The 27368-nt window shown below is 43.3% G+C and overlaps 2 protein-coding genes across 4 annotated transcripts in view; one reads left to right on the plus strand and one right to left on the minus strand.

The window, feature by feature from the left end:
* Window positions 1-11494, plus strand: part of LOC144888872 (IQ motif and SEC7 domain-containing protein 2-like) — a 35853-nt gene extending 24359 nt beyond the window's left edge. The window contains exon 5 of the mRNA XM_078768462.1: window positions 1654-11494. Within this exon, the coding sequence (XP_078624588.1) occupies window positions 1654-2169 (516 nt within the window). The 3' untranslated portion in view covers window positions 2170-11494. The remainder of the gene's footprint in view (window positions 1-1653) is intronic.
* The window catches only part of LOC137439823 (tripartite motif-containing protein 14), a 29851-nt gene continuing 13640 nt past the window's right edge, over window positions 11158-27368 (minus strand). For all 3 annotated transcript variants that reach the window (XM_068135952.2, XM_068135961.2, XM_068135877.2), the window contains exons 4-8: window positions 20797-21030; window positions 19898-19920; window positions 19417-19544; window positions 18602-18679; window positions 11158-13354 (exon numbers count right to left, since the gene is read on the minus strand). In XM_068135952.2, coding sequence (XP_067992053.1) covers window positions 12747-13354; window positions 18602-18679; window positions 19417-19544; window positions 19898-19920; window positions 20797-21030 — 1071 coding nt within the window. In that variant the 3' untranslated portion in view covers window positions 11158-12746. The remainder of the gene's footprint in view (window positions 13355-18601; window positions 18680-19416; window positions 19545-19897; window positions 19921-20796; window positions 21031-27368) is intronic.

Genomic DNA, 27368 nt, shown 5'->3' on the forward strand with positions numbered 1-27368 from the left:
CCATCATAGAATCCTCATTGTACCATTGTACCTTATTGGACCTCATTGTACCATCAATTTTTCATTGTACCAGAGGGTGCTTGAGGATAATGTGAGGCCATCTGTCGGAGAAGTTGAAGCTCAACCGAAGGTGGACCCCTTGCAACATGACAATGACTCTAAACATAGCAGTAAATCCACCAAGGAATGGCTGAAAAGAATGAAATGGAGGGTTCTGGAATGGCCAAGTCAAAGCCCGGATCTAAATCCCATCGAGATGTTGTGGGGGGAATTGAAACGAGCTGTGCATGCAAGAAACCCCTCCAACATCGCACAGCTGAAATAATTCTGCATGGAGGAGTGGGCAAAAATTTCTCCCAGTCGATGTCAGAGACTGGTAGACAGTTATAAGAAACGCCGACTTGAGGTTGTTTCTGCCAATGGGGGCAATACCACCTGTTAGAGCCAAGGGTGTACTTACTTTTTCCACATGCGAAATTTGCATTTATGTTTATTTAAATTATACAATGGACTACAAAATGTAAATGTTTCATGATATTTGTTATATTATATCACCTTTATCTATCAATATTGTTGAAATGAAGATCAAATAGCTGAATGTTGAAATATGTTGAAAAAGTCAAAACTTTACATGGGGTGTACTTACTTTTTCACGTGGCTGTATATACAATTATATATATATAGATATGTATATATATATATATATATATATAGATATGTATATATATATATATATATATATATATATATATATATATATATATATATATATATATATATATATATATACTGTATATATATATATACAATGTAGATTTGTAGTCATGTACCATACTCATTAAATATGCAAATACGGTGGGATATTATCAACTGCCCAACCCTTCACTCCCACCCGCCTCCAATACGTCCATGCTTACCAATCTGATCCTCTTCTTCATTTCCTCTCCATCCATATAATTTAATTAATGCCCTCTGGGTTATTGATTAGTGCAGAATCTTTGGATTGATTTGGGTTGATGATCTTTAGATTGATCTTTAGAATCTTTAGAATTGATAGATTGATTGATTAGTGCAGTTTTTATTGAAACATTTTAATTATTTCATTCCAGCCATTTCTGTATGTTATGCCTGGTGGTGGCTTAACAGTTAAGGTGGCTGGCTTAAGATATTCGGGTCTGATGTTTGAGCCCCTGTCGTGCCATCGAAATAATACCAGGTGGGTTGACTCGGTCTGTCATCCTTCCGTGGTCCGCAAAATGAGTGCCAGCTTACTGGGATGAATTTGAGTATCCTGCATTAGTCGGGAGCCATCCAGGATTGTGCCCAATAACCTAGACACTGCTTTGGCAGCCCTATGAATCATCACTATGCAAAAAGGAGTGGTCATCATCATCATCATTGATGTAAAGTAACTTTTATGTGCTCTTTTCATTATTTTTAAATTGAGAGCCGTCTATTTATTATGTCGGCAAAATGTTATTGCAGTCCGAAATCCACCCCTCTCCCAACCTCCACATTCCCCTAAAACACAATATATAGATGGCACTTGTGTATTATTAAAGGCTTGTTTGGGTAAATAAAAAAGGGGAAGTACACGTTCCATTTACAAGTATATCTGCTTTTTGGTAGCCCGTTATGATGTTTGTTCCACAGGGATCCATTGGGGAAGGCCCACACCAACGGAAGCCAGGGACCAATGATGAGGGGCATGGTGAAATGCATTCCAGCCAACCACTTCCTGCTTCGGGCTCCTTTCTTGGCTCCATTTTGAATACCATGCGTGGAAACAAATCCGTGCCTCACTCTCGTACAAGCCCGCTGCCATCTGATTGCGCCATCCACCACCTGGTGCCTCCTGGGCTTCACCCACAATTTTATGGGCATACTCCGCCATCACCCGTTGCTGGGCCAAATGCAGCGAGTGCTTGTCCTGGTGGGAGGGAGAGGGATAGGGGGGGAGGAGTGAATAGTATATCGGAGGCAGGACCACCAGCTGGGCAGCAACAGCATCATCACCATAGTGGTGTTCACTCATCTTACCCACTACCGATATCCTGTCACCATGGACATAGTGGTGGGCATGGTAAACAATCCCAAACACTTCCTGGATCAACCACTCCACAGCCTAAAACGAAGCATGGTGCCGGAAGCATCAGTACGGATGTGTAGCCAATCACAATAGAGGGAGTTATTGAGGCTCCACAGTAACATGACCATTGCGGCATCTGTATGGCATTGTGAAAGGGCTTTTAGGGGAGTTGGATCTATGGTGAATCCTATGGTGTGTCACTTGCTTTTATCAAAATGGTTTTGACCAGATGACCCTTGAAACGGAATGCCATAACGATTGATGTGGAAACACTGGAATAACGAACAAATTATTATGAGGTATGATTGGTGAACACAAAGCATGATCTTTTGAGGTTGTGAAAGGTCACGCTCATATATGAACAGAGTAGAGACAGCACATGGAGTATTCCGGATAAGAGAAAGGCAATACAGCCTTTAGGAAAGTGCGATCCACTTTGGGCGCGATGGCAGACATCTAGTCCACAGCTTTGGAAAATGGAGTCTGAAAGTTACGGTTTCCTAAAACACCTGTTTGGCCTTAAAAAAAATTCCACCATAAGTTTTGCACGACAACAGCGATCTATAAGTAAATAAATCGAGGATTCAGTCGGTTATGTTTCGATGCACATCACCTGGTGTGAGGCTGACTCTACGAGCCGATGCACAAGAGAACCGCACAGTTTGAGGGCCGCACATAGATAACTACGACGGCCGAGTGGTTTATAGCACAGCGCGCAGATATACCTGCTCCGAGCGTCGAGGGTGCTGCGAAGGCGACAATTTCATTCGCACTACGAATCATAGCAGCAGCTTCGGCAGAAGCTTCTGTTTCTCCAACTAAACTCCTTTGAAAACCCCCGAACGCCGAGATTTATGAAAGTCGGAGATAATTGCGGACAATGCGAAGCCATACATTTTAGACCTGCGGCCATGCGGAGTGAGCTAGCCGATATTTCAACGGACGGATAATGATCCGGGCAGGTATTGATGGAATTGGTGAAAGGAAAAAAGAAAATCAAACTCGCTGCTTTTTTTTTACCCTTCCCTTGGATGTTGCGGCTACTTTAACTACTTCAGTCATCGTCGTTCGGCCTTGCCAACGTGTACATTGTATTGACCCTTCCTATCGCGTGTCCAGTGGTGTGTTTTGTTTTGTGCGACGGTAATTCTTTCTCCCAGGCCGCTGTAAATAGAAACGCATCATTTAGATGTTGTGCCATTTTGAAAATAGTGGTTTTGTGGCTTTTCAACCAATTTACCTGTTTTTGGGCGTAGTTGGATGCCACGTCGTTGCGATGCTTAATCAGGGCCCGCTCTTACGCAAAGGTTGTATAAGAATGGATCGAGGAAATCCTTGTGTTTTCCTGCAATAAAAAAAACAAACATATTATTACGAAATTTATACCACCGACTTCAACTGGAGATTATTATAATATACTGAACGGCTTTCCTTGAGGATGTGCACAATTGCAATAACAACCGTCGTTAGGCTGTTGCACACTCTTATATTGCTATTGTTTTGTGCATTGGAATCCCAAAGTGAACTTTTCCTTCCTTTCAATCCCAATTACCCTCCAAAAGAGTCTGGAGCCGATATGAATGCTCATCACTCGATGTAGAGTGCTTGGTATTCACGGAAGGAAACCGACGATACCCATTGCCTACACCCGATACTTGTGCAGGTCTCTTTGAATGAAGCAGCTTAGAATTTGGATACCCTGTATTCACACATGATTCATATATAACTTTTTCTTAAGAGCCGGGGGTATGTTGATCCTGCGCTTCAATCTACCACTTGAGTGCTGTGCTTGATTCTTCTGTGGGGTCAGAATGCACCCCGCACGCTGCATGCTTTACTCTTGTGCTCTCTGGCGCGCTTTAATGCACCACACTGTTGGCTTTAAACAAAAATGCAAGAACCCTTAAAAATGGCAAAAAAAAAACCTTTATCACTGTCAATGACATGTATAGAGTGTGCATTGCCTTTAGTCTTTCTCCCTTCTTTGTGACACTGTAGTGATGCTGTCGTGACCCCAGAGACACTGGGACAACGAGTTTAAAAAGTACGTTTGAAATCGTTAATCATTGGGTTCAAACAACACAAAACTGGTTCATATAACCTACCTTGACTGCAAACCGATAGAGTGAGATCATGTCAACGGGAACGATTCGGGTACGCCAATGCACGCTCCTACGACTTCGCCGGTCGCATCACCGACGACAATGGTGTGACGTCACGTTAGGTGATGCTCTCGCGCCGCAGAGATGGTCGACCGTGACTTGAAACTGCGATTGAATGTCTGTCATTTTCAGGGTACCAAAAGGGGAATGGAAGAATAATCATTTTATCGTGCAATTTAAAAATTCAAAATACATGATTTCATATCGACATTCATTTTGCCCAATTAACATCAAAAGGAGTTGTTGACTTATTCCCATGCAGTTGCAGCCCAGGTGAAGCTGCCAACAAACTCAACTCGCATTGCATGTTGAGCGTCAGTATCACCATATAAAGGAAGGTATTTGCATGGGTAACAGGTGGCTTTGAAATGCATAATGGTGATTTGGAATGTAACCAGAGTTTGACTCCAATACACCCTGTTTGATTTTCGGATTATACTTGTTTTTTTAGACTTACAAACACATCCAGGGTGTGTGGTGACCAGAGTTATTGGATGGTCTTGCCACCATGAAATGAGTCGCAATTTTTACCTCCACCAACGAAGGTGGACGGAGGTTATGTTTTCACCCCTGTCTGTCTGTCAATAGGATATCTCAAAAAGTTGTGGCCGGATTCAAACGAAATTTGATGGAGAGGTTGGGTATGTGACAAGGATGAAATGATTACATTTTGGTGAAGATCCGGATCGGAATACAAGAATTTCAAAAATGATTTTTCAACATTGAGAGATGGGGCCAAAAAGGATATATTGCATGATATTCCAAAAAGCTGTGGACGGATTATGACTAAAGTTGGTGGATGAGTTGGTTCCAGACAAGAACAAGCCGATTCGATTTTGGTTCAGGTCCGAATCCAGATTCAGCCTATCAGTGGGATACAAAACATAAACTGTTCAGCCTGGCGGGGGTATGCGCTCTACCGAGTGCTGTTCTATTTTTTTTTTTAGATATTTTTTGAGATTTCCTAAATCTGCAGAAACTCAGCTTTTCTTTTATACCAAGTACATGACAATAGCTTGTGGCTAGTAAAATATAATGTGAATTGTCAGGAAGTTGAAACTAGGAAATCCAATGTTAAGGATAACTTGCTACTCCCGCTCCTGCCCCTTACTCTGTAAACTCGCCTTAGCAAATGGTCATTTATAATAGAGATACGTATTTGAAATTTTGCACACTTATAGTTGATACTTTATACGACGTTTCTGCCTATTTTCACTGGAATCATTTATATCAATTACTCTAATTGGGTTAATTATTTGTCATAGCACAATGTCTATATATTGGGCCTGGGTTTGGAAAGCTACTTCGCAATTTTTCAATATAAACAGCGTTCTTTTTGTCCCTAAAGCTAAAGTATCCATTTTAATATCACTAAATTGATATTTGAATCCCAGTTCTGCAATCAATGGCTGAGGTCTTTGAATACTGCATTCCTGAAGTAATCTCAATTATCTAATTGGAAAAATAAATTCAGTTTTAAGACCTTCTTTCAATTTTATCTCAAAGATTATTCTCTTTATTTGTCAGACACACAAAATGTCCTTGAATTTCACCGTAAAGGACAACAAATTGTAAAATAAGAGCTCCATCAGACCTTCTTCATCACCACTATCCAATTGGTAGGCCCAGTTACAGCAGTATCAGTGGTATTAGCGTTTCAATCGTCAACCTGATGGGTCACCTCCACTTCACTGTCAGATTGCATAGATTCAAGAAAATAATCCATGGAAAACTGTTCAGTTTTCAATATATGGGGACTCCTCCATGGAACTAAATTGCAGGTTACAATTACATAAAATAGGTGTGCTTGTGTCTGCTCGATAACAATGCTTATTGCAGTCCCGTTAGAGGAAAAAAACATTTGCGGTTATTTTAAGAAAGCGTTTCATTTTTGGATTTTGGATGGATTTTTTTGGGTGGATTTTTTTGGATGGATTTTTTTGGATGGATTTTTTTGGATGGATTTTTTTGGATGGATTTTTTTGGATGGATTTTTTTGGATGGATTTCTTTGGATGGATTTTTTTGGATGGATTTTTTGGATGGATTTTTTTGGATGGAATTTTTTGGATGGATTTTTTTGGATGGATTTTTTTGGATGGATTTTTTTGGATGGATTTCTTTGGATGGATTTTTTTGGATGGATTTTTTGGATGGATTTTTTTGGATGGATTTTTTTGGATGGATTTTTTTGGATGTTCTTTGGATGGATTTTTTTGGATGGATTTTTTGGATGGATTTTTTTGGATGGGTTTTTTTGGATGGATTTTTTTGGATGGATTTTTTTGGATGGATTTCTTTGGATGGATTTTTTTGGATGGATTTTTTTGGATGGATTTTTTTGGATGGATTTTTTGGATGGATTTTTTTGGATGGGTTTTTTTGGATGGATTTTTTTGGATGGATTTTTTTGGATGGATTTTTTTGGATGGATTTCTTTGGATGGATTTCTTTGGATGGATTTTTTTGGATGGATTTTTTTGGATGGATTTTTTTGGATGGATTTCTTTGGATGGATTTCTTTGGATGGATTTTTTTGGATGGATTTTTTTGGATGGATTTTTTTGGATGGATTTCTTTGGATGGATTTTTTTGGATGGATTTTTTTGGATGGATTTTTTTGGATGGATTTCTTTGGATGGATTTTTTTGGATGGATTTTTTTGGATGGATTTTTTTGGATGGATTTTTTTGGATGGATTTTTTTGGATGGATTTTCAGCCATCAACCCAGAATATAGACACCGTTCTTAAGGTGCTAGCAATAGATACCTGATCGTTTCCAACCACGTGACCGCTGATGACAAATCAGTAATCGCTATTCAGGAATGCTGACATGTCAAAGCAACAAGGTTGATTAGTTTATGGTATTCCCACATTGGTACTGGGGTAACTATTAATATTCATGAAATTTCTCACTCATGGAAGTCCTGGTAATTCCAACTTTCCAGTGATGTCAAACGCATGGAACGTAGTGAACCATGATGATATATTGGGTCACTTGTGCAGCGGCTGACATATTGTCACAACACCCTGTAACCCATAGAACAGCAATGTTAATGAAGAAGTACAGCATCAAAACGTGCACATCTGTGAGTTAGAGGATGTTGATGACCCCAAACAACACAAAACTGAAAATGGCCATTCTTTATGACTCGGACATTTCCTGGTGGCAGGTTTCCACATCCCATAAAGAAAAGCAATGCTCAATGCATTCAAACAGTTCCAACCTAAAAATAAAATTCTGTTCATTGGTTCGATTATTTAAAAAGCCATCTATTACCTATGCAAATATGGCAAAATTATGACTGTCCTTGACCCTCCCACTTCCTGAAGCTTCTTACATGCCTCTCCTCTTCCCTTACTTCCATCTTTTAACAATAAAAATGATTTCCTTTGTCTCTGCAATCCACCCACACTATTGATCTATTGTTCTATTGTTCTCTCTCTCTCCCCCCTATTTTCCTCCCATATCTTCCTTCCCTGAATTTTAATTTTCTCCATTCATCCCTGCAGTCCCTCCCAGGTATTCCGGACACAGGTGAACTAATGACACCTTTGTATACTAATGGCAAACTGGTTCTTTACAGTTGAATTGTTGTATCTTGCTAAAAAAAAACCCACACACACACACACACACACACACACACACACACACCAGGCTTGGGATGGCTATCTGGTCCGTCCGACAATCTCATTTTGTCAAAATGACATATTGTACAGTGTAAAATCACACCAAGGAAGAATGTTTGATGTAAAGCTTTATTAATAAACAAATTGTTCCCTCGTGCTGTGAACTGTTCATTTTGGAACTCGGGGATTTCATCTCTGGATACGAAAAGATACGGGAGATCATTTCCGTTTGTGGTTTATAAAAACCCGAGGTGTTTTCTTCTCTGGCTGCTATTGCTCCTGCCTTCTTCTTTTGTTGGTATAGGTCGATAAGGGGTTGTTCTTTACGGCAGTTGTCCCAAAAGATCCATTTTTCACAAACATTGATGTAATTATTGTCAAACGTTAGTCCACAGCTGCCCCTGAAGGTTAACCGCCATAAATACATCTTTGTACGTCCATTTTTGTTGGTGGTTCATGTATCTTGAATCATGGGCCTCCAAGGCCTGTGATTCATTCCTGCTTTGGTATTTCCCATATCCACCTCTAATACCACTCTCATCCTTCTCCCCAAAACTTTGTTGAAACACTGTAAACATTTATTGTCCACCCTTGCTGTAGACACCCATTCATCATCTTTGCTACTAATTCATGTTGTCTGTGTTCCATGTGCTTCCCTCGATCCCCCTCTTCAATCTTCATTTATGCCTACTTTCCTTTATCTCTGATTTACCAAATAAATAAAATAAATTCATGGAAAGAGTTCTCTTCTCTTTCTATTTTCCTGTCTCCCCCCTCTTCACATTTTATTCCTCCTTTGCTCTCCATCATGTTCCTCATCCTTTCCAATATATGACCGTGCGAATACGCTGCCTCCTCATCCGAGCTGTAGTATATCCTTTGCTATCTACCCAACAATATCCCTCCTCCTCTGACCCCTTCCAACATTCCCACTATGCTCATTCTCACCCATCATGTAGGTACGCAGTAGACTTCCTGCAAGTCTTCAATAACTCTACTTTTCACCCAAACAGTATATGGTCAATTTAGTTATCCTGAAAGGGAAACTGTCTTACTGTAAATGTCGACATGGGTCGTTTCTTTCCCTAAGGATTGGCAAGCAAATTCCCCAATTTATTTTTGTAGTAAGTCTCTGGAAGAGGTACAATATCTGGAGCTCCTGAGACTCAGTATCGGCTATAGCCTTTCTTGGGCAGATTATATGTCCAACGAACTTCAAAGGCCAGCCACCACATCAGAATTCCTCTGCTAGCTTCAGTTTATTAACATATCATACTGTTGTTTGTGGGGGGTAGGCAATGATTACCTTAGTCCAGGTAGAAGCGTATAGATTACCATGCCCCACATGTCGTGATGAAGAAGAAGAAACCCCAAGTACAGAAGTAGGGAATCCGTTAGACCGTATGTCGTGTAAGTGTATAATTGTTCCCATGATGAGGGTGGGGTTATGTTAATTAGTTCGGGATTAAGGGTAAATTCCCTGTATGTAATCACCTCTGTTCCTTATGACAATGCACCACACATAAAGCCAGAGAATCAGCATGCAAATAAACACCAAATACAAGTAACCGGAACAGAACATTATTCCACTACCGCCCACACCACCGACCTGGTGATCACATAGGCCGACATTTGGTGATCAGGCCATGCCCCGAAGGATGATTCGTTAGGGTACCATAGATTGATATGGTGGCGACCGCTGGTTGGAGCAGGCACGGGCGGTGTCGGATGACATAAGAGCCTTGAAGACAAAAGATTATGTTCTGACATTTTTTTTGGGGGGGAGGGGGGGTCCTGGCTTTGATAGCGAACGGTCGTGTCCCGACATTCTCTCTCCCCGGGCTGGCCTCCAGAGGGAACGGTTGATTATTGGCTCTCTTGCGTTGGGACATTGGTGCCGTGCAGTCACATTTCATAGCACTCTTGCGCTAGGGACATTGGAGGTTTCGATGATCGTGAGGAGGGGCGGTCGCGGCTCGTGGATTCTGGTGCGCTTAGCCTGTAGCTTCGTGACGGCTGAGGGCCGTGCCGAATGAACCAGAGAGACGTCCGTGCATCGTCTGGGTGCTGTGTGGAGCAGACGGCGAGTGCACGGGCATGGCCTGCTCGCTTCACGCTCAGCTAGAGGGGGGAACTGTGCACGGAGGCCTGTGTTTTCCCATGCAAGGACAGAGGGCCTGTGACGTTCTGGGACGAACAAGGGGACCCAAGCTAAGTATACGCAGACGACATTTTGTTACTTTAAGTTATTTTTCCCCTCATCTGTATTCAAGTCCGTTGGAGGGTCCCTCATTTAGGAATATTTTATCGTGCATTTTCTTGTTTGCCAGCCTTTATTTTTATTAAACATTTTAAATCCGTGTCAGTCAAGTTGATTATCGCAGGTTCGAAGACGTCCAGTGGGACCCGTGAGGGTAAGCTTCGCTACCCCCCGCTGCTCTCCCCAGCACATATAAAGAAGGCCTGCCACCATTGACTGAACACCTCGGAGTGTTAAGCTCATTCGGCTAATCCGTCCCCAGGGGTGTTCACCCCCGGGCACGCGACAATACTCTTGACAGAATGTCGAGGTTGCCAAAGCAATTCCTATGAAATTATTAGGATTGGGCTGGTTTGTTATTGCCCTCTCAGCAGTCAGGGAAGTAATCGGTTTAGGGGGCCATCAACAACCTGCATACTCTTCATGAAAGACACGGTGGTAGATGGAACACCCAGTTTAACATCCATCAGAGGGACAGAACACATTGATATACTGCCCTCTCCTAAAAAAAACACCAGGATGACAGTTTACAGCTGGGTTGAGATTTGAACCCAGGTTAAACAACTGAGAGGTGAGTCCTGCCAGCCTCTCTCAGCTTCAGTAACAAGCCTTCATCTGGACTGTCAGGCAATGTGGCTCCTGACTGTGAACTGGAGTCAATGCTTCCCATCTTCGGCCCCTTGAGGACTTGGAATCTATCCTGAATCACTATTACATTGGAATCTCGTGTCAGGACGTTTATGTTAGTCTCAATCGGATTATAGCTCATTGTAGGCAAGTTGGTGACCTTGCAGGTTTTTAACCAACTCTATTATGGTTTTGATACTCTTTTTAGGACAGCCATACTCTGCCAGAAATAATTTCCTTGTTACCCTCCTCAAATATAAATGCACAAGCACTCACCTTCATTTTTTCATAACCCCATTTAACTTCCGGGATTGTCTTCCTGAATCCGTTATTGCAATCATCTCCTTAAATAAATTGTCTGTAATAATGTTACAATCAAGGAAGACAAATTGAGGAAAAAGCGAGTTATGTTGGATCGAGCACACAGATCATCGAAAAATCAAGAACTAGAACAGCACTCCTTCCCATGCAAACAAAACGATATGACGGCACTTTGCACAGCATTTTAAAAAAGAGACAAGTTACAACAATTAATTTTTTTCTGGATAATAAAACTCCAGGAGAAGCAAAACAATAAAAAGAAGAATATGAAGCAATTTTGTGAATGAACACCAACATTTCCTATAAATGCACTGCTATACAGGTAAACACAAGCTTACACATAAATTAAATGATAATCATGTGATATTGTGCATTTGTGGCTCATAGTATATCAACTGCTAAAAATATTTAAAAAATTCCCTTGCAGAGGCCTCCAGGACAGGAATATACCAGGAAGGAGATGGTCAAAACAAGCATATGCAAGATGGTCAAACCTAATCTCCACCAAAGTGAATCTAGAATAAGGCCATTGTACCAGCCTAAAGGGATGGTCTTGCCAACAAGTGATTCTTTGAACATTCACATTGTAGACAAGACAGCCAGCTCAATGTTGTTTCCAGATCATGACCAATGCATTAATGCATCTCATCATGGGATGTACCAATGCTTGAGGCAGAAGAGAAATTAAGCCCATTCTTAAATAAAATGGCAGATTGCATGCAAGCTAAGCCAATCATTGTGAGCAAGTTGCAAAACTGTTTAGTGCAGTCTGACCTCCCGTCGATACGGAAAGCAGAAACTTCAACAGACCTTTTCGGAAGAAACGAATGGGGCGGAAGAATTATGTGTAGAAAATTTGGAAATGACAATATCCGACAGGAAAGATGAACTGCCTTTGAAAATCTAATTTGGCAAAGAAATCACCGACAGGATCAGACCAGTCGCCTCCGAAAATTGGTCGTACTCGATTTCACTTCCAGTCAACTAGCTTAATAACATTAATGTTATCACATAGGGTTCGGTGGATGTGCGGAGTATCGATCGGAGTATCAATGTGGTTCGGTGGATGTGTGGAGTATCGTTGAGAGAGAGGAAGACAAATGATGAATTGCAAAAGATGATGGGAATAGAGCCTGTGATTGATGCTGTGAAGAGAAACAGGTTGAGATGGTTTGGTCATGTGTTGAGGAAGGATGAAAGTGACTGGTTGAGAAGAGTGATGGAATTGAATGTAGAAGGAAGTAGAGGACGGGGAAGACCGAGAAAGACTTGGCTAAAGATGGTGGAAGAAGAAATGCGGGCAAGAGGGTTAACAAGGGGAGATGCAGAAAATAGGGCAAAATGGAGAAGATTGTCATGGGGCTCGCAAGGCTAACCCTTGCTCTAGCAGGGAAAATGGCCTTTAAATGCCTGTTGTTGTTGTTGTTGTTGTTGTACATCGGGTGAAGAGAGTCGATGTGGGGCATTCGTTGCAGGTTATTGTATGTGTGGTGAAAATAGTCAGTTTCAAGGAAGAGGATATGCTACAAAGATGTTCCAAAGGTGGGGGTTTGGCAAGATACAAGGAAGATAGATTATTAAGCAAACCGCAATTCAACATGGAGCCAAGACAGGACATACAGAATGGCACAAAATGTGCATCACAATCTTAATGCCATCACAACGAGCAGAACTGCACGGATTGACTCAAATTTTCCATCGACTGTGCAGATGCTGTTATTGATGCAGACGCAGTTTTTAGCGTCTTGTGAAAAATGGATCTTGGTGCGGGTTTGTAAAACCCAAGTGCAGGTTTAAAGGACCCATCAAAGTTCCCTTTGAATGTGTGTAAGAGCTGAGAGTCTCCATAACAAGCCAGCTCACCAGCGTCACAGTCCAAACACAGCCCAAGTCGTTTGGGATTCCTCGTCACATCTAGGGGAGTCTCATTACTGTCGTGCAGCGCTGTATACTTGTCAATCCATTTCTCTATACACCAGGACTCAGGATTTAATCCCAGCCTGGATTCACGACCATTTCCTTTCCTTGCCATGACGTTTGATGCAATTCCGATCCAGCATCGACGGGCCTGACTCACTTCCAGCTCCCAGTAGTGTCGGCCTGAGGAGAAACTCTCCATGGCCATAACTTGTAAATAATGGTCGCTCCTATCCTGGTGTTCTGGATATGGCTGGATGCTGCCAATCCAGGTTGCCACCATGAGGTCATTGGAGATAAGGATCTCTGGATGTGCAGTATTTGGGTCCAGAGTCGAAGTCCGCCCATCTGTCGAGATAATGATGGGATGCCACAGGGATACTGTTAGAGATAAACACAGAACCTGAGCAGGTCAAATCACAAAAAAAAAAACTCTGTAGGATCACGAATGATCACCAGCTGGTATTCATACCCCTCTGTTCCTTACTTGATGTCAGTGCATTAAGGAAGGAAGCAGCACATAAAAGAGATTTAGATACAGTACTCAATGTCAATCCAACATTGAAACAGTATATTAACTTGAAGGGCACTCTGTAGAGCACATACCTCCACCAGGCTGAACAGTTTATGGTTTCTATCCCACTGATAGGCCGAATCTGGATTCGGACCTGAACCAAAATCGAATCGGCTTGTTCTTGACATCCTAACTAACTCGTCCACCAGGTTTTGCCATAACTCGTCCACAACTTTAAAAAATATATTATATAAAATCGCTTTAAATATGTTGTATTTAAAAAAATCGTCTTTTTATAAAATTTAATAATGATCATATCCGAATCCATATTCAGATCTTCACCAAAATCAAATGGATTCGTTGTCACACACACAACTTCTCCGCCAAGTTTCGTCCAAATCCGTCCACAACTTTTTGAGATATACCGATATATGTATCGGTTTTAGCCACATCACTCGATGGTAAAGAATCACTTCAAAAATTAAATAACTCTCACATCCACATCCATTTTCGAATCTTCACCAAAATCGAACCAATTCTTCCTTGTCACACAACCGATCTATCCACAAAGTTTCGTCCAAATCCGTCGACAACTTTTTGAGATATACTGCAATACAGTATGTCATTTTTGGCCCCATCACTCAATGGTGAAGAATGACTTACAAAATTTTAGTAGCCGGATCCGAATCCGGATCTTCACCAAAATCTAATCATTTCGTCCTTGTCACATACGCTACATCTCCACAAAATTTCGTCCGAATCCCTCCACAACCTTTTGAGATATCTTGTTCACAAACAGACAGACAGACAGGGGTGAAAACAAAACCTCCATCCACCTTCAATGGTGGAGATAACAATCACATTTTCTCAAGATAATCATCTTCATAAACTAAAATATTATTACATATATGGGGTACAGGGCAGCAGCGAGACAAGACCTTGACCACAGTCTGTGTTCAGGTAGATGCTTAAAACTTTAAAACAAGTATTATGCTATGAAAATAATACTTGTTTTAAAGTTGGGAGGTTATTGTTGGGGTAAAGTGTCCTCAGTACTGTCTCAGGGAGATGGTGTTGTCCAATTTAGATGATAACTAGGATACTGCCGATGTCCTGGCAGGACTCGGGTTTGGTGCTGCATGTTCAAGTCCTGCCGTAGCCTGGATTTGACATCCAGTGCCCTTTCATCTCTCTCCCACCTGGCTTTGTTGTGATTGAATGATAGGTGTGGGGGCCCATAGGGGATATCTTTTTCTGTGAACAATTTGTGATGAGTAAAATTTGTGTTCACGTTTGAGATTTTATGCCATGTGTTCATAATATATAATTTGTCTCTTAAGGGATGGTGTGAGCCTCATGTAACCACACCGATGTTTGGATTGAACTTGTATGCTTGGAGGAGTAAATTGGTAAGTCATGTTTTATAACCGCGAGGTATTAGACCCAGATGTATTAGCACTGAACTACGTTAATCGCTTGACGTCCGATTGCATAAGAGTGAAAGTTTGGATATCTTTGGAGCTCGGTGTGGTCAGTAACTGTATCGGTGTGGTTACATCCTATTAGGTGCTTACTGTCTATATGAAAGTACGCACTATTTTGAAGAAAATACACATAAATAATCATAATGGTGTACAGTGGTGGCCTAGTGGTGAGGACACGAGTTGTGGTTTGAAACTCAACTGAAGGCACTAGCATTAAGAATTTCGATTCAAATGTTTTGTCAATCTCAGAATTACTACATAACCTCAAGAATGTTGATCAAGCTCCGTGTCGTGACTGCTTTGATCTATATCTGATCCTGGCACACACATTATAGCCAATTTGCATGCAATAAATTTTTGGTGTGACCCAAATAAAATAGAAAACTAGAAAGTATCTCAAACTGCAAACCGCTTTGTACTCAAACTAACTAAACTTGGCAAAAACGACAGTAAAAAAAATTTGCACATTTTATTGATTTGTGTTGTCCATAGTCTCAAAATGAAGACAAGTTAAATATTTGATGACAAAAGCTCAATTGGTAACAAGAATGACTGCATTGTGGTCAAAACTTGACAAAATCCATCAAATAAAATTGTGGAATCTCCCGCGATGAAGCTAACTCCAAGGGCCTTTCACTCACTCACCGCAGGCAGGTTGGTGGTCTTTCCGTCTTCTACCGACTCCTCTCTGGCCTTGCCCCCCCAGCTCTCTCTGAGCTCTGTCCCCCAAATATTCCTACAGGTCGCACAAGATCTGCCTGCAACCCTCTTATGGTTAAACTGCCAAAATCAAGACTTTCTGCTCACCTTCACTCCTTCATTCCTCTTTTCTCCCGCCTCTGGAACAAACTCCCTCACTCTCTTCAATCCCACTCCACCCTCCAGGTCTTTAAAACAGCTGTTCACCACCATCTCTTATCCTCCCCCATCCAAAACCTTGATCTTTTCTACCCCCGCTAATTTCGGTCCCCTTGTGTTTTATACCTCTCCCTCTCCTCCCCCTTCCCACGCCTCCTCCCCCCAAGCCCTCTCCCTCCCACACTTTTCTCTGCTCTCAAATGTTGTGGTTGTGTGCTTCCCCTTCTCTCCCCATCTTGTCTTCCGCTCCCTCTTTTTGTATATTTTGTTCGTCTGGTTGATTTGTTTGTGAAATAAATGTTAGCTCTTCCACGAGCCTCGATTCAGTATACAAAAACAACAAAACAAAAAAAAAACGGGCCGATTGGGAAACGCACTTTTAAAGCACTCTTAAAAGATGAACAGCGCAATTGGGAAACACATTTAATGTGCTATTAAAATATTAACTAAACACCTCTCATCCATGTCACCCTCCACCACGGTTATATCAGAACGAGCTGATTCGTCACACGGTCACGGATTGTTTAACCCCAATATGGGGAAGTTCAAAATGTTGCGTGATGCTATTTCTTTTAGTGAGGACTGTACCAACTGCCTTGATTAAACCTTATATTATTAATAATTTTTATTTGACATACAAGACTTTTTGGGATCCCTAATCGTCAATAACACTCGACCCAATCAAAACCACATTTCCAAGCTGGCCTCCAAAGCCCGTCGCCGAATGGGCATCCTCCGTCGTGTGAAGTCCTTCCTCGGCACACCTGAGCTCCTCACCACATACAAGGCTTTCATCCGCAGCTCAATGGAATACTGTTCTCCCCTATGGGCCGGTGCTCCTGCCTCACACCTAGCTCGGCTTCACGCTGTTGAAACCAAAGCTTTCAGAATCATTGGAATCTCCCGTGATGAAGCTATCTCCGAGGGCCTTTCACTCACTCACCGCAGACAGGTAGGTGGTCTTTCTGTCTTCTACCGACTCCTCTCTGGCCTTGCTCCCCCAGCTCTCTCTGTGCTTTGTCCCCCAAATATTCCTACAGGTCGCACAAGATCTGCCAGCAACCCTCTGATGGTTAAACTGCCGAAATCTCGGCTCACCTTCACTCTTTCATTCCTCTTTTCTCCCGCCTCTGGAACAAACTCCCCCACTCCCTTCAATCCCACTCCTCCCTCCAGGTCTTTAAAACAGCTGTTCACCACCATCTCTTATCTTTCCCCATCCAAAACCTTGATCTTTTCTACCCCCACTAATTCACCCCAGATCCACCTTGTTTGAAATTCCAACTTCTTTCCTGGAAGTCCTGGCAGTGTCCATGTTTTATACCTCTCCCACCCCACCCCCTTCCCATGCCTCCCCCCCCCCCAAAGCCCTCTCCCTCCCACAGATCTCTCGATGTCCCTGCCCTCAGATGTTGTGTTTGTGTTCCTCCCCCTCTCGCCCCATCTTGTCTACCGCTCCCCATGTTATATGTTTTATGTGTCGGTTTGTCTTTCTGTGTGATTAATGTTAGCTCTTTCACGAGCCTCGATCTTGTATACCAAAAGAAAAAGAAAAAAAAAACCCAATGGAAATCTGATGCAACAATGACCTACAGGCCTGATATCTTAGGCCTACTAGAAAACCAAGATGGCAGCCATATTATTTTGCCTGGGTGCAATGGTGGGTGGAGTCAAGTGACAAATGTGGGTATGGTCTGGCAGCTGTCCAACCAATGGGTGCACATTCCAAAAACGGACCCCCCCCCCAACTAGACCAACAACAGCAACGAGGAGCTCTTGTAGACATGCGACACATTGCAGGTAAAAATGTTAGGCCTGGACAGACACTGAAGCTCAATAGTAAATAAAGCACTGAAGGGATTTTTAAAAATAGGGGGTCTCACGCTTGATACATCGCAGCAGGGCTAATAAGGGCTATTTATAGCAATACGACTTTACCCTTCCACATTTTAACACTATTTTTAATTATTTTGAACATATTCTCATAATATATGTTTGTTGCAAATTTGATGACAAAAGCTGAAATGGTAAAAAAAAGTTATGGTCTTGCAGACAGACAGACCGACAGAAGCTATTGCAAAACTCCTGTGCTGGAGGATGGGTTAATTATTTTTCATAGCCAATTTTAACAGTTTATTTTTTTTAATTGGACAGTGCCACAAAGGTGCATCATGGCTGTCTGCATAGAAATTACTGGGCAACTAAAGTCATATTTGCTGCTAAATGGCATATTTTTGAATCCAGCTGTGCAAAATGAGAAATCTGTAGTTTTTTAAAATTCTTTTATTTTACATGCTCTAAGGCTCATAGAAGAGCTGTGACAAATCATGCACACATGCAGACAGACACATGAGACAATACCAGACTTGACTTTCATACAAGCACAGCCACTGAGATTGTGAGAAGTGACGTCACTTCCAGTGTACTCTGGATACCAGCAATATCACTTTTATGACATCGCTTTGCCCTCGGCACTCAATGGGGTAATCAAGGAGGAAATTCCTCCTCTCCATGGATGCCAAACCTTTAGGGTTTTTCCCCATGCTCCATCCTTTAAATTCTGAGCTTCAAGGAAGGAAGCAGCACATTACATTTTTTAAGTCTTTGGAATGATTCAGCCGGGATTAGAACCAAATTAAGTCTTCCTTTAACTCCAGATTTATCACCTACCTCCCATATTTTTATTTCATCATCCTTACCTTTTAAATAATAATCTTACACCTTAGCCAAATCACTCACATAGACGTTTCAAGCAACTTGGTGCCAGGTCAGTGATGTCCAAATGTTTAACGAGCACTTCTGTGGGTGGAGGTGAAACTACGCACAAACACACAAAAAAAAATTGTTTAAACTCAAATGCACTTTGATGTAAAAATACAAAGTACTTTACTGCATTTGAATCAATTTATAGCTCAGTACTTTACCGACTACTTTCCATGAGCAGCCCAGCCAGCCAGGCATCAGTTTCTAACAATACGCATTGGTCGCCAATGATACAAAACTATGCTCACAAATTTGGAAATCTACAGGCAAATCCTTACAATTCCTCCAAATATTCACTCAAACGCTTCAGAAAGAATCTGCTGTTTTTCTCATGACAATATGCAGAATGTCATTTACAGCTTCACTTGCTGTCTGTCGGACTGGTAAAATGAAACACAAAGTGGAAACAGGTGGCCATCAGCTTACCTCACATTTTCAAAACCCAACAGTCTGGATGAGAACCTTATCTACCCACTGGTAGATAACAGGCATGTCGAGGCTCAAATTTTGTCTAGCGATAAAAAATAGTTAGTCTTAAAGTGTCATCATGCTGTAACATGATATTTTTCATATCCTGCTTCCTTAACAATCAGTTTTTACCCTAGTTCTTTGTTCAGTGTAAAATTTCCCAAGCACATCTTCCCAAATTTCCGAAGCACATCTCCTTTCAAAAGTGTAATTATGTCTATAATGCCCCTGGAAACACCTCATGACTTCCAGAATACCTCATACTCTTTCTGAAGCAATGACTTCCAGACACATCTGCATATAGACTCCCTTTATCGACTCACAATTGATCTCCTTCAAAAAGTTATTGTTGAGCTCAATGAGCGAGTTCAGCTTCTGCTCTTCCATGGAGAAATCGAGTGTTGTGGGCATTGCAACCTCCAAACTTGGAAACCGCGACACGGACTCCAGCCTGGGCATAGAAAGAGAATGGTCAAAGTGTCAAGTTGAGAATTTCTAACATGATCATCAATATCAAGAGGGAGGTTGAGGAAAAGAGATCAGTGAAAAGGAGATGGCATTTAACATCCGAATACCTCAAAATCAGTAACGTTTATTTAGAAAAAGTACCACAATGACATAGGAAAGGAATATCCAGCAGTCACAATTTCCAATTGTTGAAGCATAGAGGAAACGGTGACGAAATAGCTTGACATGAACTTGTTTAACAGCATCAATATGCGATACCATGCGTAGGTGGTTCGGGGAAAAGTTGTGGAAGGAACTACAACATTGTGGGAACGAACTCGAGGGACATCATCCTACCTGTGCTTCAAATCCTTGTGATCCTGAAAATGTAGACAAGAAAGAGATGCTTAGCAGGGAATTTATTGCACTCATTTTCAGTGTTATACTGTATTTTACATAGGTACCGTTTAATAATGTCATCAGTCATCATTACCTCTGCCACCGAAGGTGCATGGAGGCCGTTTTCACCCCTGTCTGCCTGTGAGCAGGATATCTCAAAATGTTATGGACGGGTTCGGACGAAACTTGGACAGGTTGTATGTGTGACAAGGCCGAATTGATTCGGATGGTGAAGATCTGGCAACACCGGGTACATCAGCGAGTGACTTATATGAAGGTGCAATGAAGAAGAAGAAGAAGGCGTGGCTGTGCCTTATTCTGCGATATCTACTAAATGGATGCCGAACGTCCTCCATGAGAAACTGGGGTGCATTTGGACATCCCCTTCAGCAGATTTTCTTGGCCAATGATATGAAATGCCAACACACCGTCTCGATGGATCCGTGTCCCAATGCATCTCTGCTCCCCTATTTACAAATTTAATACGAAAGGCCGATACAATGATTCTGTATCTATAAATATCTCCAAGCCATTATTGATCTACCACAAGTGCAAACTTTAGCCCCATCACTGTGTACTGATATTTAATCAACTTGTATTTTGCCTTGTAAGGATTTGATCTCGATCGCCACATTGGCAGTAGCGAACAGAAGTCTTATCGAGCTCGGCCTTCAACAGCTGCTTTTATGTTTTGACTTTGCTTGTCATTTTATATCCTCGATGCAACGCTATTTCAAGCAATTTCTGTGCAACTAAAATAATAAATAAATCTTACTCTCAAATTGCATTATTAATCATTTCCACACGATCTGATTGGTAGGTATCACAATATCAATTCCACACATTGCCACACTCACTTGTACGAGGACAGCAGCCTCTAGCTCTTTTAGTGCAGTCATCAGGGTGGCTTCTGCTTCCTGGAGGGCCTTCATCTCCTGCTGTAGCTGCTCAACTTGTTGCTGAAGATTGGAAAGCTTCGTTTTCTGCCTTTCAACAATATGTTTCTTCACCAAATCCACAACTTCATTCACTATTTGTTGCAGTTCGGCACGCTTCTGCTCCAGCTTCTCCTCGGTTTCTTCACCAAAGCACTGCAAGGCATCGAAGTTTTGCATTTGTTGATGATCGTAGACAAGCATTTCGAGAATGTGCAATAACTTGCACAAAGCATCAGGAGCAACCAATGGCTGAAGAACAAAAGGGAGCACACTGTTGTTTTGCAAAAACATTGTTCAGCCTAGGCCTTGCATTGAGATAGATGTCAACATTTGGCTACAAACAGTCAGCTGGGCAGCATTGTTAGGGTTAGAGCTTGATGGACTATTTTGGGCAAGCTTCTTCTTCTTCTTTAAGCGCCACCATTATCTCACATTTCTTGTGGGGTCAGCCAGGGTAAGCATGTCCTGAGTTTTCACGAACTAGTTAGTTCGACTAGTTAGGGCCTGATGTTCCTGATAGCCTGATGTTCGACTAGTTAGGGCAGGAATTTGGAATTTGGCCATGGTGTCGGGAATAGCTCGCCTACTCTTCGCGAAGGACACCATGGGATCTTTAAAGTCCACCAACAAATGCTGACAGACGGGATGCCCAGTTTAACATCCATCCGAGAGATGGCACACACATTGATGAATCATCCTGCCTGTGAAACACCGGGATGACAGTTTATAGCTGGGTCGGGATTCAAACCCAGGCTAGACAGCTTAGAGGCGAGTATGCGTACCACGAGGCCATCCTGCCAGCCATATTTTGGGATAGCTTCATTGAATGAATTAATGCAAAGGTAAAGGTCTATATGTTGGTAGTGAGATAATAATTACATGAGTGGTTGTAATACACATAATATATAATGCAGACTATAGTTATAAGAAAGAGACTTTTAATCCAAAATTTTATCATAAGCTATTCGTCTTAAGGAAAGTGCAGTTTTTTTTTTGTTTTTTTTTTGTTTTTTTGTTTTGTTTTGTATACTGAATCGAGGCTCGTGAAAGAGCTAACATTTATTTCACAAACAAATCAACCAGACAAACAAAACACACAAAAAGAGGGAGCGGAAGACAAGATGGGGAGAGAAGGGGAAGCACACAACCACAACATTTGAGAGCAGAGAGAAGTGTGGGAGGGAGAGGGCTTGGGGGCAGGAGGCGTGGGGGAGAGGCATAAAACACAAGGGGACCGAAATTAGCGGGGGGTAGAAAAGATCAAGGTTTTGGATGGGGGAGGATAAGAGATGGTGGTGAACAGCTGTTTTAAAGACCTGGAGGGTGGAGTGGGATTGAAGAGAGTGAGGGAGTTTGTTCCAGAGGCGGGAGAAAAGAGGAATGAAGGAGTGAAGGTGAGCAGAAAGTCTTGATTTTGGCAGTTTAACCATAAGAGGGTTGCAGGCAGATCTTGTGCGACCTGTAGGAATATTTGGGGGACAGAGCCCAGAGAGGGCTGGGGGGGGCAAGGCCAGAGAGGAGTCGGTAGAAGACGGAAAGACCACCAACCTGCCTGCGGTGAGCGAGTGAAAGGCCCTTTGAGTTAGCTTCATCGCGGGAGATTCCAATGATTCTGAACGCTTTGGTTTCAACAGCGTGCAGACGGGCTAGGTGTGAGGCAGGAGCACCAGACCAGAGGGGAGAGCAGTATTCCATAGAGCTGCGGATGAAAGCCTTGTATGTGGTGAGGAGCTCAGGTGTGCCAAGGAAGGACTTCGCACGACGGAGGATGCCCAGTCGGCGACTGGCTTTGGAGGCCAGATTTGAAATGTGGTTTTCCCAGGAAAGATCATGGCAAATAGTGAGACCCAAAAGCTTGAGTGACAGAACTTCTTGGAGAGGATTGTTCAGAAAGTGGATGGGAGGGTTTTCCAGTCGGTCTTTTCGGAGAGACATCGTAAGAGTGTGAGATTTATCAGGATTGAAAGACATGTTCCATTTGTTTGCCCAGTCTGTGATTTTGTCCAGGTCTGCAGAGAGTGAGGAGGCTGCAGACTGCCGATCTGAGGGATGAGGAATGGAGCAACAGAGAGTAGAGTCGTCAGCAAAGAGATAGAGAGGATTTTCAAGAGAGTCAGAGAGATGATTGATGAAGACCAGAAAAAGCACAGGGCCCAGAACACTACCTTGGGGAACTCCAGCCTGAACAGGAAGAGGAGATGAGAGAAACCCATTCAGGGCCACACGTTGACTACGACCAGAGAGGAAGTCCACCAGCCATGCGTGGAGATTTCCATGGATACCAAAGGAGGAGAGTTTGGTGAGCAGAGCAGGGTGCCAGACCGTATCGAAGGCACGTGAAATGTCAAGGGAGACAGCTCTAATTTCCTGTTTGGCGTTGAGTACCTCCATCCATTGTTGAGAAAGCAGAAGCAGCATGTCCAGAGTAGAGTGACCAGGTCTGAAACCAAATTGATGATCAGAGATCAAGCCATTGGAGAAGAGGAAAGATTTCATATCTGAAGCAATGATGGATTCCATGACTTTGCTGATAATTGGGAGAAGGCTGATTGGTCTGTAGTTGCTGGGATCTGTTTTTGCACCTTTTTTGTGCAAAGCGGTGATGTTGGCTGATTTCCAAGCAGATGGCAGATGACCTTGAGCAAAAGAGAGGGTGAAGAGAACAGAAAGAGGGAGTGAAAGAGCAGAAGAACATGATTTTAGGACCCGTGGGCTGATGCCGTCAGGACCAGTTGCAGAATCAGAGTCGAGGGTTGACAGAAACTTTTCCACCTTGTCAGGAGGAAAGGACACAGAGTCCAGGAGCAGCTGGGTACGACTGGGTACGGTGGGTACAGAGAGGGATGGGTTTGGGACACAAGATTTAGAGGCAAACACAGAGTTGAGGCATTCAGCTTTTTCACGTGCGGAGTCAGCCGTTAAGCCGTTTGAGGTGAGGGAGGGGATGGAGGGGGAACAAACACCAGAAACAGATTTGACCAGACGCCACCAGGATTTGGAAGAGGGAGACAGATAAGAGAGTTCGGTCTTGAGAACGGTGAGTTATTGTTTCCTGGCTCTCCTGAGGGTGGACACACACTTGTTTCGGGCTTTGTGAAAGGAAATGAGATTTCCTTCCATTGGATTTGCTTTCCAGGAGACGAAAGCAAGTTGTTTCAGGGCAACAGCCTCACCACAAGATTCCGTGTACCATGGACGGGAGGAAGGGTATGACAACTGAAGACGAGATGGGATAAATCTGTGCATGAGAGAGAGCAATTTACTTTGAAAGAATTCCCAGGATGAGTTGATGTCAGAGGCGGTGGACATGGGAGACCAGTCCAGATGATTGATGGCTGCTTGAAGACCGTGCCAATTGGCCTGAGTGAAATGCCAGACTCGTCGACGGTGAGGAGGCTCTCTGAGAATGGTCAGAGAGATGTCCACTTTGACAAGCACATGATCAGATGAGCCGATTGGAGCAGAAGAAGAGCAGCAGACATTTTCAGGGAAGTTTGTCATAACCAAATCCAGAAGAGAAGATGCTCCGTTGACTGAGATCCGGGTCGGGAAATTGACAGATTGTGTCAGTCCCAGTGAGTCGCAGAAGTCCTTTGCTGAAGAGCCATGGCTGGTGAGAGAGGTACCTACACCCAGCCAACTGGCATGGTGACAATTGAAATCACCACATACGAGGAAGAGAGAGTTGGGATGGGTAGATAGAAGTTGGTCCATATTATCAGACAGTGAGATGTAGATGGAGTCATCGCTGTTTGGTGGACGGTACAACACACATATGAACAAAAGGTGGGAGCGAAGGGGAAGCCGTAGCCAAAGGTATTCCTGGGGGTGAGGTGGAGAGAGGGCAGTGGAGGGCGAGTGAGGAAGAGAGTTTTTTATAAAGATAGCAACCCCACCTCCGGGACGAGGCTCAGGTCTATCATACCGGAGGAGGGAGTAACCTGGGAGAGATACCAAGGCATCAGAGACATCATGAAGGAGGAAAGTTTCTGTTAAGCAGATCACATCTGGTTTGTCAGAAGCAACCTGTATGGAGAGGTCAGTCAAGTTTGAGCGAAGGCCCCGGATGTTTGAGGTCCATACCGTTAATGAAGAGGAAGGGGGAGCATCGGGTCCAGAACAGGGGGGGGGGGGAGGGGTAGGGTAAGATGTGGAAGAGGAGGAAGAGGTAGGGAGAGCTGTTGAAGGTGTGTCAGAGATTTCAGAGATTTCAGAATAGCTTGGAGAAAGGGAAGAATGGGGTGGACAAAAGGTTTGATGGAGATTGGGTGAGGCACAGTGAGGTGTTATTTGAGGAGGGGGAAGAGCGAGGCAGAAGGTTGGGGGAGATGAAGGTGAAAGTTGGAAGGGGGAAGAAGCAGGGAGGATGCTTTGAGGAGGAGGGGTGAGAGGGGAGTCTAGGAGGGGAGGAGCGAGGGAGAGTCTCAGAGGGGAGGGGTGTGGGGGGAGTTTAGGAGGGAGGGGAGGGAAGGGGCAAGGGGGGAGATTTGAAAGGGATGGGTGATGGGGAGGATTTGGAGGGGAGGGGTGAGATTGGATTTTGAAAAATGTACGATCCATGGAAAACGAACATTTTTTGCAAAATGAGTTTGAGACCTTCGAGTCAAAAATACGTTTGAGGACACTGGAGGAGGGGTGGAGTTCTGGATAGTTTAGGGAATGTAGAAAGGAGGAACTGTAAGAGATGGTATTATATATATTTTTTGGAATGAATAGATTTGGTGAGCAAGACGAAAGCATCCTTTTGTAGGAAAAGAAGAAAAGGGTGTTATAATATATGAGAGAAAATAGTTGTTCAGGGGAAAGATTATACATTTCTAACCACGTGATCGCGTGATCGCGAACGAAGAACGAACGAACAAAAAGAACAACAAATAAACGAATAAGACCTGGGAAGGAAATATTTTTTTGGGTTTTTTTTTGTTTTGTGAGTAGAGATATTAAACAAGGAGGTATGGGGTGAACGACTGGGACGAAACAGAGAACGAAAATAATTTCAGCGCATTCGACGAATCGCTGAGAGAAAAACAAAACCACAAGGTCGGAGATGGTACGGTAGCCAAGCCTACGAGTACTAGACCGCAGAATACTCGATACGCATTAACCGACGATTGTGTATACATGTACGAAAAATTAGCACCGAAAATTTTCCAAAAAGATACGCTATAGGTACAGACACCGAAAGATAGATACAGTCTCGACAAAAACACAATTGAGAAATATCACTTAGCTTCGAAAGCGTGAGCGCATGGAACAGCTTCGAAAAGACGTGACCTCGCCATGATCTCACGTGTTTACGTGCATGTGTGAGACAGGTTAGGGTTGGCTAGATGTGTGCATGTGTGTGTGTGCGTGTGCATGTGTGTCAGGTTAGGGTTGGCTAGATGTGTGTATATGTGTGTGTGTGTGTGTGTGTGTGTGTGTGTGTGTGTGTGTGTGTGTGTGTGTGTGTGTGTGTGTGTGTGTGTGTGTGTGTGTGTGTGTGTGTGTGTGTGAGACAGATTAGGGTTGGCTCGATGTGTGTGTGTGTATATATATATATATAGTTACGGTTCTCCGCCGCCCTTCTTACCCTTACCAAGGGGGGATTAAGCCCCTTGTCCTTTCTGGGCTTGGCGGAACCGAGAGACTTGAAACGCCTCTTCCGGGCAAACGCAAGGTAGGGTTTCGGGACCAAGTCTCGCTCGTACCTAAATCCCTGCGCCGCCACGGAAGCGGGGAAGCAAGCCTCGCACAAGCCACGTGTGGTTTGGGTACACTGAGCGGATTGAGTACCACGTGGTCCGTGCAGTTTTCTAGTAGTGGAACCCGATTCGAGCGGTTCTATTCGTACCACGCTTAGTCAATGAGGAAATCACAGGAACGATCGAATGGAAAGGAAGAACACAGGTTTAATTATTATTCCCACACGTATGTACAATGATCGGTAGACGCAGAGATACAGAGAAGCACTTAATCAGTCTTATTCTTAACTCCCAGACTCGGGCCCGTCACACTCACACAGGGAATTTCAGGCAGGTTGATGTTCAGGCCAACCGCGCCGACGTGGTCGTCCAGGAACGGCCCCGTCTGGCTCTCCAGGGTCCCAGCACGTCCCGCAAAGATGGCAAGCAGGCGGTGGAAGGATCCTCGTAGCGCGTCTCCCGAACAAAAGGCAGCCGATGAGGTAGGAAGGAAAACGTACGCGTCTCTCAGCGCGGCTGGCGGTTACACAGCCCGTTATCACTCGCGTAACTCAATGCACTATATGCGGCTCGGCTTCAAGCTCAACCGAGCGTTACTTTCATACGAGCACATATCCTGGTTCAGGCGCGTCTTCCTCCACTCAATGCCAACTCAGTCCTCTTACTGCTTTCTTCAGTCCAGCTGCTCGCAAGTCCTCCTCGTCAGTCCTCTTGGGGGCTTTGCGCGACGGGTTATATCGGTACGCCCCGAACCTTCTCGAACCTTCCAACCACGCCCTGTGACGCAGTGCTGCCGCCACACCCTGT

The sequence above is a fragment of the Myxine glutinosa genome, chromosome 1 (genome assembly GCF_964187855.1).
Source record: "Myxine glutinosa chromosome 1, kmMyxGlut1.1, whole genome shotgun sequence".
In the NCBI taxonomy this organism is placed as follows: domain Eukaryota; kingdom Metazoa; phylum Chordata; class Myxini; order Myxiniformes; family Myxinidae; genus Myxine; species Myxine glutinosa.